The sequence below is a fragment of the Drosophila yakuba genome, chromosome 3R (genome assembly GCF_016746365.2).
Source record: "Drosophila yakuba strain Tai18E2 chromosome 3R, Prin_Dyak_Tai18E2_2.1, whole genome shotgun sequence".
Taxonomy (NCBI): domain Eukaryota; kingdom Metazoa; phylum Arthropoda; class Insecta; order Diptera; family Drosophilidae; genus Drosophila; species Drosophila yakuba.
The window spans coordinates 28,181,058-28,193,323 of NC_052530.2; the positions used below are offsets into that span (position 1 = coordinate 28,181,058).

General features: G+C 43.5%; 3 protein-coding genes across 9 annotated transcripts; 1 reads left to right on the top strand and 2 right to left on the bottom strand.

Moving 5' to 3' along the window:
* The first annotated feature begins 281 nt into the window (after positions 1-281).
* On the top strand, positions 282-3,327 carry LOC6538733 (glycine-rich cell wall structural protein 1). 7 transcript variants are annotated; one of them, XM_015193509.3, is made up of 6 exons: positions 283-930; positions 1,016-1,414; positions 1,484-1,673; positions 1,794-2,012; positions 2,105-2,274; positions 2,331-3,327. In XM_015193509.3, exons 1-6 carry the CDS (start codon positions 603-605, stop codon positions 2,378-2,380), a joined length of 1,356 nt encoding a protein of 451 aa, XP_015048995.1. In that variant the 5' UTR covers positions 283-602; the 3' UTR covers positions 2,381-3,327. The 7 variants fall into 7 exon arrangements, with proteins under 7 accessions (XP_015048993.1, XP_015048990.1, XP_015048995.1 ...); XM_002099212.4 differs by having other exon boundaries at positions 284-930; positions 998-1,414; XM_015193508.3 differs by having other exon boundaries at positions 285-930; positions 998-1,414; positions 2,102-2,274.
* A 2,113-nt stretch (positions 3,328-5,440) lies between these two features.
* LOC6538734 (dromyosuppressin) lies at positions 5,441-7,670 on the bottom strand. Its single transcript, XM_002099213.4, has 3 exons — positions 7,518-7,670; positions 6,115-6,326; positions 5,441-6,049 (listed from the first exon to the last, which is right to left on the bottom strand). Exons 2-3 carry the CDS (start codon positions 6,323-6,325, stop codon positions 5,958-5,960), a joined length of 303 nt encoding a protein of 100 aa, XP_002099249.1. The 5' UTR covers position 6,326; positions 7,518-7,670; the 3' UTR covers positions 5,441-5,957.
* A 796-nt stretch (positions 7,671-8,466) lies between these two features.
* LOC6538735 (acyl-CoA synthetase short-chain family member 3, mitochondrial) lies at positions 8,467-12,250 on the bottom strand. The gene is made up of 5 exons (XM_002099214.4): positions 12,080-12,250; positions 10,337-11,354; positions 9,971-10,281; positions 9,761-9,906; positions 8,467-9,672 (listed from the first exon to the last, which is right to left on the bottom strand). The coding sequence occupies exons 1-5, from the start codon at positions 12,114-12,116 to the stop codon at positions 9,160-9,162; spliced, it is 2,025 nt and encodes a 674-aa protein (XP_002099250.1). The 5' UTR covers positions 12,117-12,250; the 3' UTR covers positions 8,467-9,159.
* Between the last annotated feature and the right edge of the window lie 16 nt (positions 12,251-12,266).

Sequence of the window (12,266 nt, forward strand, 5' to 3'; positions counted from 1 at the left end):
TGTTTTAAACAACTTTAAAGCAACTGCTGGCGAATGCCTTTCTAACTGAAATTTGCTTTAAAGTATTCCCTCCGGAGTTTGGATATAACTTAAAAATATGCTTAAATGTGCACCTGAAATAATAACTGCCTCTATTTGTATACACGTTTTATAATTTTAATACTATTTAAAATTTTACTTATTTTGTAAATGAAACTCTAAAAATTTTATGTTTTATAGCTAGATCTTCGACCAAGGATGACAACACTGGCGGAAAAAGAGGCGAGTGGGCAGCCCTGCAACAAAAATCAATAGTCGCCGCCATATTTTTTCACTCAACGAAAACCAACGCGCTTCGGACACCGAATTATGTTTAGAAAACTAAGTTATTTAGGATAAGCTACAGTTAAAAGTGCGCCAAGTGACCAAGTGACCAGTTATCATTAACAGAAACGATTCCCCGTCGCCAGCAATAGTCCCCTGAATCGCCAGTCTCCGGCATCCTATCGCTGCTTCTTCTTCCTCCGGCTTCAGCAGTCTTAAACTCCGCGTCCAAGTGCGAGGTATTCCAGTGCAAGTGCTAGTGCGTGTGATCTAGTGTGCGAGAACAGCCAGCGAGGAGCATGGAAGGAGCCTCAGTGTCCTCGCCATCGATGGGCGGCCCACGTGGCGGCGGTTTCCGCGGACGGGGTGGTGGAGCCCCAATGCGCGGTGGCTTCGATCGCGGACGTGGTCGTGGCGGTCGTGGACACTTTATGGGTGGCATGCGCGGAGGCGGCGGCAGCGGAATGGGCGGAGGACCGCCCATGCAGGGCATGATGTCGGGTCCTCCAAGGGGAATGCGTGGTTCCCGAGGCGGTATGGGCTATCAGGGACGCGGCGGTGGCTATCAGCCGCGTGGTGGCGCTCCCATGGGCATGCGGGGCGGTCGCCCGCCATTGTATTCGCAGCGTAAGTTGCCGCAGACAAACCCTTGACTCCCTACCACACCTTGTAAATCCAATCCAATCCAATTTAGCTCCCAAACAACACACAGGTGCCGAGAACAACAAGACGGTATCACCAGTGCCCACTTCGGCGATCAGTGGAGAGCAGCCAGCGGTTGAGGCAGACGGTGATGAGGTCACCGACGGCCAGACATCAGCAGTCGTCCCATCTTCGAGCAACTCACATGGCGGCAGTTCCGCTCCTGGTGGCAGCAACGGCGGGGGACCTCCTCCCTATCTGGGCCGTGGACGTGGACGCGGTGGTCCCTTCAGCGGACGTGGACGTGGTGGCGGCGGCTACAATTCGCACATGAACGGCAGTGGAGGCGGCAGTATGTACGGTGGCTCCCACAGCCATCACGGCAATTCCATGGGCGGCGGTCCGGGCAGCGAGCACGGTTCGATGCCCAGGCGCGGAGCTCCTCGGGGCAGGGGCGGCTACAATCAAGGTATGAGTCGGCCACCCTTGCATCACCATCAGGCACATAATCCCAATACACAACTTGCACCGGTACCAGCTCTCAAACGCGGCGCTCCCGGTGGTCCTGGTCCCAAACGCGGTCGCTACGAGGGCGGTCCCTACGGCCAGCGGCCCATGACGCCCAAGTACCATTCCACCCAGCAGCATATGGGTGGTGGAGGGGGCGGCGGCATGTCTTCGCAGTCCTCTTATGGCTCGCCGCCAAGTCATCATGCGCCACAACAAAGGTGAGGGCATCTAATTTTTAAAAATAATATAATCCATATAAATTAATCAGCCAAAAATATTACCAAATTTCTAAATCTGCAAAAATTATTTAACAACTTCTGATGCTATTCTTTATACAGTCATCACAGCTATCAGACTCACGACCAGACCCAGCAAGTGGATCCCTACGCGCAGAGCGGCTACAGCACCCAGACCACCCAGCAGGGATACAATGGCTATGGCCAGGGCAGCAGCAGCAGCTATGCGGCTCACACATCGCAGACAAGTGCTCCGGCGAGCAGCAGCTACGGCGCCCATCACAGCACCGAATACGATCAGAGCCAGTATCAAAACTACAAGTGGGTTACCTAATCTCGACCTCTATCTCTCTACTTTTCCTGCCTTCGATTGGGTCGATCAAGTGCTAATGTTTCTTTGTGCTTCGCAGCAGCTCGACGGGCTATGCTGCTCCGCAGGACACGCGGTACCAGTCGTACAGCCAGGACTACAGCCAACAGTACGGCTCGACTGCAGTGGACTACAATGCGACCGGACAAGCGGACTACAGCCAGCACGGAGCGCAGAGCACTGGCTATGATGAGCGTGCCTACGCGGGTTATGGTAAGATTTTTTCGTGCCCTCCAATTGCATCATCCGTCATCGGTGTCTTCTTACAGATTCGCAGGCCTACTCGCAGAACTATTCAAACGCAGCCGCCTACTACTAAAAATAATATACAGCTTCCCACTCCCACCCCTGACGGCACACTAGAGATCAGAACGCTGCGCGTGCTTCGATAGGCCAAGAAACCAAATAAGAAGGGATTAGGGCAGAAAAATATCGAGTAACAGGAAGGGAATTTATGTTGAATGCATTAATTAACTTGCAATACATAATACGCAACACACACACATACGGTCACTCAAAACATACAATTTTAGTTGTTAGGATAACAGTTCTCTTTTTCTTAGCATTTAAGCAACACTAGTGTTTCGACGTCTTTCTACATAAACCCCTACCCCAAATTAATTTTCCCCTTTGTTTTCGTTTCGTCTCCCTATGAATCCTGAACAGATATATCGAAAATATCCGCCTTGCCTGTTGTTTAATGTTCTCTTAATAGACAAACGGAGCTAGCCCGCACTGAGCTCCAGCCTAAGAAAAATTAAATGTGCTCCTCCTTAGTTCCATTTACAATTACAAGTCACCTGTGACCAAAGTATGCTACAATCATATTTTTTATATGACGGAAAAAATACGAGTACGCACGTACATGATCTTCTGAATGAACTAAACTAAATTAAAACATTTTGTGAATCATGTAAAATTGTATACAAATGAATGCAATGTATATTTTAGTTATTAAGCTGAAAACTGCAAACGACTCTTGACACAGTTATTTACAATCCCACATGCATCTGAAAGCGTTTATGATTTTGCAAGATTGTGTTTTTTCTTTATGAATGACGAAAACGTGACAAAAGCGTGACTTATTACTTTTTTTGTTTTACAAAAACCTCTTATAGCAACAATTTAAGCAACAAAAGCTCGTAATTATGTAACTCCTTAAAATTAAGATGAAAAAAAAATCAAGTAACAAAATACACAAAGTATATTAGAAAAAGATGCAGAAACCATAACCATAATCAAAGTCAATAAAATAATGTTCAAAAATGTGTTTAATGCATTAAACTTATTTAAGCGTACATATTATTATTTAAAATATTTTGTTTAAAAGAAATCAATCAGTAAAACTGCAAATTATTAAGCAAAACAATCAATCGAAAGACGAATAATAAGTGAAAAATGTGAAAAACAAACGTAAGACTGAATATATTCACGAACCGAAGCTGCACTGCAAGCATACAAGTCATGAAAACTGAGAGGCAAATGAATGAAATAACAAAGTATTAAGTATTTACGAAACGATTACAACAAAATGCAAAGAACAATTAATCGCCAAGCGATTATCAAAGTGCCAAGAATACCTGATCAACAAAACTCAGGATAAAAACGAAACAAAAATCCAATATTACGAATGCGTTATGAAATTTCAAGGACATCAGTCAATCAAATTATTAAGATAGTGTCGCGAAAATAATGTTTACTATGATTGAGTTTACACGTACCATAACCATTCAATTAGATAAATATCTAAATTTACAAACTGAAAGCACTGAAAGTACAAAATGCAAATATTAAAACATATTTTGGTAAGTTAAGGTTAAAGCCAAAAAATATATATACAAAAACTTTTAGCATATGATGATCTCAGCAAGCAAATAATATTTATTTAATCTGATTATTACAAGCAATTTTTACACAATCTAATCGCCTTGTTGTTAGTCGAAGTACTTAATTACATTATAAAGTAATTTTTGAATAACTGGAGGTAACTTTATTATTGTTACAGAAGAAAAATTTAGCAAAATAGCTGTTGAGTTCTTCATACAAGCAAATGCGGCCCTATTGCCGCATTTACCATATAAATTGTAGCATTTAGATTTTTTTACAGGAATGAGAAATCAAAATTAACAAAATTAAAGCGATATACGCTTATCAAATCTGAAGGAAACGAACTAAATGGATATGTCGAGGGTGGTAATCTCAAAGCAAACATCACGAATACAATGAAATCAAAGAGATTATGAATATATACAAAATATTTTATTTTACATGTTGCACTTTTATGTTATTTATATATTTTCGTTTATGTATACAATGATTTTATTTGTTATTGTTAAGCCGAATCAAATACCTTAACTACAGTCTTAAAAAGACTAAACAAGATATTATGCAAATGAAAATTGATTAAAAAGACTGAATGATACTTCAACAAGATACAATCTCTATAGATCCAAAAGAAACTAAATATAAAATCAATCTATTTATACAACAAATTTATATAGAATCGAATCTAGATGACAATGAAATGCCTGAAAGACTTTTTTTGAATTTCCTAATAAATATTTATAAACAAACATTTATTACCAAAGATCTAAAAACAAATTTTGCCACAAGAAAAAGGACCTAAAACCAAGTCACATTATCCAATAAAAATGGAATACAAATGAAAAACATTACAAAATATCAGAAAATCTACCATAAAGCATAAAGCGATATGTAATGAGATCAGACAAAGAGAATCATTTTTAAAAGGCATATAATTTTTAATTTGCAAGCTTAGAGATTTTATGAATATGCATAGAAACCAAATAACTGCATTATTTCACGTTTTTCTGTCCATTTGATTTACAATATTCTGTTATTTGTTTAATTTTTCTTTAATTTAATAAAACCTTTAAGAATGGCAAAATAACTTAATAAAAACATGCAATTAAATGGTAACTTTTAACTTTTTCAGCAAAAGCAAAATATTGAAAATCAAAAAACCCAATGGAGCGAAAGTATCTGCGTACTATGGAACCCATTTACCATTTCATACGAAAATTTATTGCAAGGATACGAATAAAATTCGGAAATATTTTTCAAAGTTTACTGAAATGACATACAACAAAATGCAATAACGTCAATAATTCAAATCAATTCATTGAGAAACATTTGTTTTATTAGAGTGATTTAAAGTATAAGAAACCTCCAAACGCAATAAATGAAAATGTAAACAAATTTTTGAAACTTTTTATTGTTTATTATATGGTGAGTTACTATAAACTAATGAGATATATTGTTCATGTATTGTTATTTATTATCTAACTTACCAAAATCATCGCCATGTTGTTACTACAAGGAGCAGCCCAAATTTCCTATTAAATGTAAACCATTTCAATTGCATTTTGCTATGCATTCAATTGAGAGGAAAAGTTTGTCTTTATTAAAGTACACAACGGAAATTAGTGTTTGGATTTGAAAACATTTGTTGGTTATTTAATAATAGTGCTTCATGCTAGGGAAATATGTGTGAGATATTTAAACATCTTTGAAATACGTATTCTTAGTTTTTATAACACTCAGCAAATAAAGCAGTACAAATTAAATCAAAACCAAGGGTTTAACTTCCAGCACATTTCGAGGGTCTTTGAGTATGTACAAATATGTATTCGATTTTTGTTTGTTGTATAGAAACATTGGACATTGGATACATTTAATGAACTAGAGAGCTTCCAATTGAGTATAGTTCTGAGTTTCCATTGATTACGTTTACATAATTATGCTGAAGACGTCGAAAATAGTGTTGTGCATTTTGTGTGAACAGAAACAATTCCGCCGCTTGTGGTCAGGGTCCAGTGTCGTTGTCTCAAGTCGCAATCAACTGGTGTTCGCTAATGTCCTTTGCATGAATGTCCTTAACGACGTTTGCCGAAGCGCAGGAAGACGTGATCGACATCCGTTCGCTTGTTGTAGTTCTTCAACAGGTCATCAGAGTTGGCCACCAAAGCTGCAGTAGACATAAAAGTCAAGTAATCTAAAGGTATTGTGAAAGTCAGGCACTGATAAACTCACCGGATGCCTCGTTGTTGATGTAGGACTTGAGGGCCGATGTGAGTTGATCGGAGTTCTCCAAAGCCTGGCACACCTTCCGGATGTGCGGGGGCATCTCCTCGACGATGCCGGACTGGCACAGTGGTGGACCCTGGACAGCGGCCCGTGTGTTGGACACGGCCAGGAGGACGATGGCCAGGCAGCAGGCGACAAAGAACTGAGCGAAGGACATGCTGCAAGTGGGTTATGAGGCATTATGATTGACATCGGAAGCTGGTGTCGCGCTTATTTGATTAACGGCAGCAAAGGTTGCGCAGCAAGGACATCCTCGCTGGAGGGCGAATTAGCTCCATGCTACATGCTGCATGCCCCATCCAAGCCCGCTGATTTTGATTAAGTGTAATGATCTTAATGCTACGTGCCTGATTGCCACTCGCTGATGATGGCGATGATGGCGATGCTGGCGTTGCCCTGGCAAAGTATTATGCATAAATGGAGTTGTACTTGGAGCTTTCTGGCTCGCGGCAGAGTATCCATTTTAAATCGCATCCAAGCAGGCGACTTAATGCTACCCTAATACGTTTACGCGACAGACAATTTGTTTCTATTAGCTGGAAAAGGCGGAGGCAAAGGCAACAGCAATTTGTTCTGCGTCAACGCCTCTGGCTAATGATTACGATGGAATGATGAAAGGATGGCAGTGGAGGCAGCACTCATACGCCCCGTGTTGCAGGCGGCATGCAAACACCTGTGCGAACGTGTTGTCCCCACATCTGTTTAGCTTAGAAAACCAACACCGGAAGTCGGGAGTGAGGAGGAGGTGGTGGTGCCAATCGGGAGCTGCACATAGGGCACGTTCCAGGGATCCAAACTACTGATGCTTGTTTAGGGCTCAATCAAGGTGCACATATGCATGCAAATCAATTGCCATGTCTGTTTGCTTACAAGACACCATCTATTGCGATTTAGTGGCAATGTCTCCCACTGCTGATCAAAACTATTATGTTCTTCGAATGCTAGATTAAATATGCCATTGCATAGAAACATTCCTCATAATATAGAAAGTGAATATTTACCACTTCATCCATCTTAGATTTTTGAAGTGTTTTTAAATAGTTTTATATAAGCACAATTCCACCTTTCTTTCAATCTTATTACCCCATCAAATATTGTAATCGTTTTTAAGTGACCTACTATATTAAAAGAAGAAGATGATATTCACTGAACACTAGTTAAGTTATTATTTAAGTTTAAGCTCATAAATCCTCAAAATAGTTCCAACATCTTTCAATAAGATAAACACTTTTTAGATTTGTTTAATCACACTTTTAAAGTGAAACCTCAAGGATTCACTTTCTATGCATTCAGTTGGTATTCCTCTAAAGAGTCTAACACTCGGCACAATTGAAGACACAAGTACCCACCTGATGAGGGCTTTGAGGTATCGGTGTTTCCACGAAGAAGTTAATGGACAAACTTGGTAGTTCAGCTGCTGCTCTGTTTGCTGGACTTGTTGAACGCAAGCACTCGAATGATGTCCTGTCCAGCCAGGACATCCGCTTTTATTTACTTCCGCCGAGGACGAGCGCAGATGGCGCCGTGGCCTCTGATTGGCTGACGAGAATATACGGGCAAAATGGGGGACGGGGGACCACATGTTGCGCTCCTTGCTGGATACTTGGTGGGCGTGCTCAAACATCACTCATACGCCACCGACACCGACCAAAGCACGATGTGTGCACTTGGCAAACTTTCGACGGTAGCAGCAGCCGAGGTGGGAATGAAAATGGGAACCCACCGAGTTCGCCCCAATGTGTTTATCTATTATATAACTTTATCAGCTCTTAATTATGTTGTAAAAGTTGTTGGCTTTATGATCAGTGGCCGGCAACCATCACCTATTTATGGGTAGTTATAATCATTTATGGCCACCATCGAACATTGTCCCGTCCAAACCACGGATCTGCTTTAAGCCGCAACTTTAAAGCCATTGTCCTACTGGCCACTGCATTCTGCTCCATGGATGCGTAAGCAGAGTAATCTTCGGTTTATGAGACTGGGATTTGCAGGCGAAGCGTTGCAATTAATTTGAATTTGTGCGTGTTTCGCCTGCCAAGTTCCTTGATAGAAATTTCGACTGTGACGTCAGGATGAGCTTCTTGGAGTGGGATGACTTTGATGCACATATAAACTGGGAAAATTCGAATTATGCAAGAAGGAAATCTAATTTGCTTACCCTTTTGTAATAGTCAGCGTGACTAATGAAGTGAGAGGAATGAATATTGCTCATAAAAACTATAGCACTATAGTGACGAGTGTCTTATAAAAATATAAAAAATAAAACACTAGTACATAAATATAAAACAAAAGAGAGAAAATGCATAAGTACGCTTTATTAGATTTAAAACTAAGTACATAATCATGTGGCTTATGAAATATTTCATTTATTTCCAAGATATTTCTGTTTTTACTAAAGGAACTTTAATGCTATACTACAGTTTATGGTTTTGCCTCTAGAAATACCCACGCAAAATGTATGTTTCTAATGTAATAAGATAGAATAGGATTTGATTACTAAGGGATAATGTGCTCCATGTTGTCCACCAGCGTTGAGCTTACTAATTGGGTTATGGCTGGCTGCCATTTGCTGTCCATCTTTGATGTGGACACATCCTGGCCAAATAATGCAATACCAGTGCCATATGCGAAATGCCAAATGAGTGGTGGGTTATTCGAAAAAAAAATCCACACTTTGCTGGCCCAACAATGTGTCGCGAAATTTGCACAAAATTTGAATAAACTGATTGAGTGTCAGTGGTACGCGAATAGTGCGTCAGTGCAGGGAAAATGGAGAATGGAAAGTGGAAAAGTGGCAAGTGGAAAACGGGCGAATGGGTCACCATGTAGCCCATCGATTAACATTTAAATTATTTTCGCCACTTTGCGGCCTACGCAAATGAACGGAGGAAAAACCCCAGCCAAAACTGGCTTAAATTTTATTAACTTCTTGGGAATCGTATCGTACACGCTAAGGATATTGGGTTGAGGGTCCTGGTCGCCCCCCTTTCAGTCGAGTAACTTGGCCACAATCGGTTCCGGCGCCGACATGGCATAGCCCAGCTGATTGAGAGCTCTTCGGATCTCGATGAAGACACTGGCATCATCGATGGTCGCCGGCAGGATGACACGCTCGTTGCGGGCAAAGTCCGCCATCGCCTTGCGCATCGTCTTGCCGGAACGAGTGCGTGGCAGGTTGTTGACGGACGTGACCAGCCGGAAGGCGGCTATGGGCCCGACCACGTCGCGGATCAGCTTGATGATCTCCGTCGACAGCTTGGCATCGGTCTTCTTGCAGTTCTCCACCGGTATGTACAGGCACAGTGGCACCTGTCCCTTGGTGGCCTCGGGCACTCCAAAAACGGCCACATCCACCACGTCCGGATGCCGGAGCACGGCGTCTTCCAGGCTGGAGGTGGACAAACGATGACCGGCCACATTGATCACATCGTCGTCGCGAGCTGTCACGAAGATATAGCCACGTTCGTCCTTGTAGCCCGCATCCATGGTATCGTAGTAGCCCTAAGATGAAGTATATTATAGATTTTAGATATGAAAATATACATCTAAAAATCCTTAATATTTGAGAGGATTTCTTTTGATGACTCACCGGAAACTTTTGAAAGTAGAGCTTGCGGAAGAGCTCTTCGTTCTTGTAGAGCGTGGCCATGTTTCCGGGTGGCAGCGGTAGCTTGAGAGCAATCCTGCCCAGCTCCGAGGTCTGCGCCTCGCTGCCGTCCGGTTTCAGGATCTTGACTGCAAGAGAGATGTCCCAGGACTTAAATCCTCACCCAGTCAAGCTATCTGGAGCATCACTCACCGTCGTAGCCCATGAGGGGCAAGCCCGTGGAGTAGGTGGGCGGACTGAGGTTCTGCTGGAAGCCCAGACAGGTGGCGGTCACCGCGGAACCCGTCTCCGTCTGCCACCAGTGATTGAGCACGGGCACCTTGAAGGTCTTCTCGATCCAGGACTTGGTTTCGTAGTCACAGTGCTCGCCGGCAATGAAGATGGCGCGCAGCGACTTCATGGAGTACTGCCGTCCATAGCTGATGTCCGGATCAGCACGACGGATGACCCGGAAGGATGTGGGCACCGAGAAGATCGAGCGCACCTGGTATTGGTCGATGATCCTGCAAATGGATCAATTCATGAGTGTAAGAAACCACTTGGAGCATTAACACTCACCTAAAGTACTGACCCGGATCGGGAGTACGGTCCGGTTTGCCCTCGTACATGACACTGGTGGCACCGAGGCAGAGTGGACCGTAGCAGATGTATGAGTGACCCACCACCCATCCCATATCTGATGCCGCCCACCAGGTGTGGCCCGGTTGGATGCCATACAGAGTTTTCAGCGTGTACACCAGGGCAACCAGGTGGCCTCCAATCGTGCGCAGTACTCCCTTGGGCTTGTCCGTGGTGCCGGAGGTATAGAGGATGTACAGAGGATCGTTGGCCTCAATGGGCACACAGGCAATGGGCCGCTCGCCCTCCGACATCTTCAGGACATCCGACCAGAGCACATCCGTCAGAGGATCCAGATTGGTGGTATCTGGCGATACATTGTCCCGCCGGAAGATTATGTTCCGCTGCGGTGGTCGCCAACGCGACATGTTTATGGCTGAATGCAGGATGTCCAGGTAGGGCACCACCTTGCCCGGCTCCACGCCCACATTGGAGGCGATCACTAGCTTTGGCTCCACATGCTCGATGCGCGAGCAGAGTTCCCGGGCAGCGAAGCCACCAAAGACCACCGAGTGTATCGCACCCAGGCGCACAATTGCCAGCATAGCAATGATTGTCTCCGGGATGAGGGGCATGTAGATGACGACGCGATCACCCTTGACCACGCCCAGTTTGGCCAGTCCGCCGGCCAGCAGCACGATCTGGTCATACAGCTCCTGATAGGTAACCTGACGCACCGTGCCCGTCAAGGGGCTGTCGTGGATGAGGGCCACATTGCAGCCGCGACCGGCGAGTATGTGGCGATCAATGGAATTGTAGCAGGCATTCAGGTAGCCACCCACATACCACTTGGTGAACGGCGGATTGCTGTTGTCCAGTACCTTCTCCCATGGCCGATCCCAGTCGAGCAGGTGCGCCTGCTCCTCCCAAAAGGCAGCCGGATTCTGAACACTCTGGCGATAGGCCTTCAAGTAGAGGGGATCGTGCGCCGCCACCGGCATGCCGCATACAGTTTCACCTGCGGGGAAAGGCGGAGCAGCAGGTGACCATTAGATGTGGCGGGGGTTGAGTGTTTACCCTATTGGGTTAATCGCTGCTTTAAATTGGGCTACCAAAACTAAATTACAAACCTTCCACTCAAGACCACCTTACACCAGGCACATTGAATTTTAAATTATCCAAATGTCGCGGTCACTCAACTGATTGCTACTCGTATATACCCAACCTGGCCAACCATGTACTCCCCACATGGGTGTGCGGCTCACCCAGACGCCGAGCATAATCCACACGTCATTGCCGCTGGATATTGGACCCCAAAAGGCTTCGTGTTGAATAAGCTAATCGAATTCATTAATATTTAGTGCCGACAGTTTGGGCGCACAACTAAACTCTAATTAATCACTTCAAAGTCGCATCGAAAGTTCAATATTTTAATTGGCGAGCAGTGGTTGAAAACACTTTATTTATCACTTTGAACTCTTGTGCATGAAATCCTATCTCCATCCAACTGAAAAGGTCCAAAAGACTTCACTTTGATAGTTTTTGGAAAATTTCAAAATCTTTCGAATTCATTTAGTTCAGCGCACAATCAAAAATCCTTAATAGTTTTCCAAACACTTTTTTGATTTCTTAAGTACGTTCTTTAAACTGATGTATTCAATATGCGTTTCAAAAATCACGCGATTACTCATGGAATAAACTTTATAGCCTTTCATTTGAATTTGGAAACCTCTTTCGACTTACTGTCTTCGTAGTTCACTGCACTAGGACCGGGTTCCATTGTGATTTTCTATAACTTCCGCTCTTATATATATTAAATACAAGTTTATATATATATACTTATTATATATGTTCTTTTTGAATTTACAGATCGAACGAGCTCAGCACAACCGTCGCACTGGAGTCGAAACTTTGCAATGGGTCTGGAGAA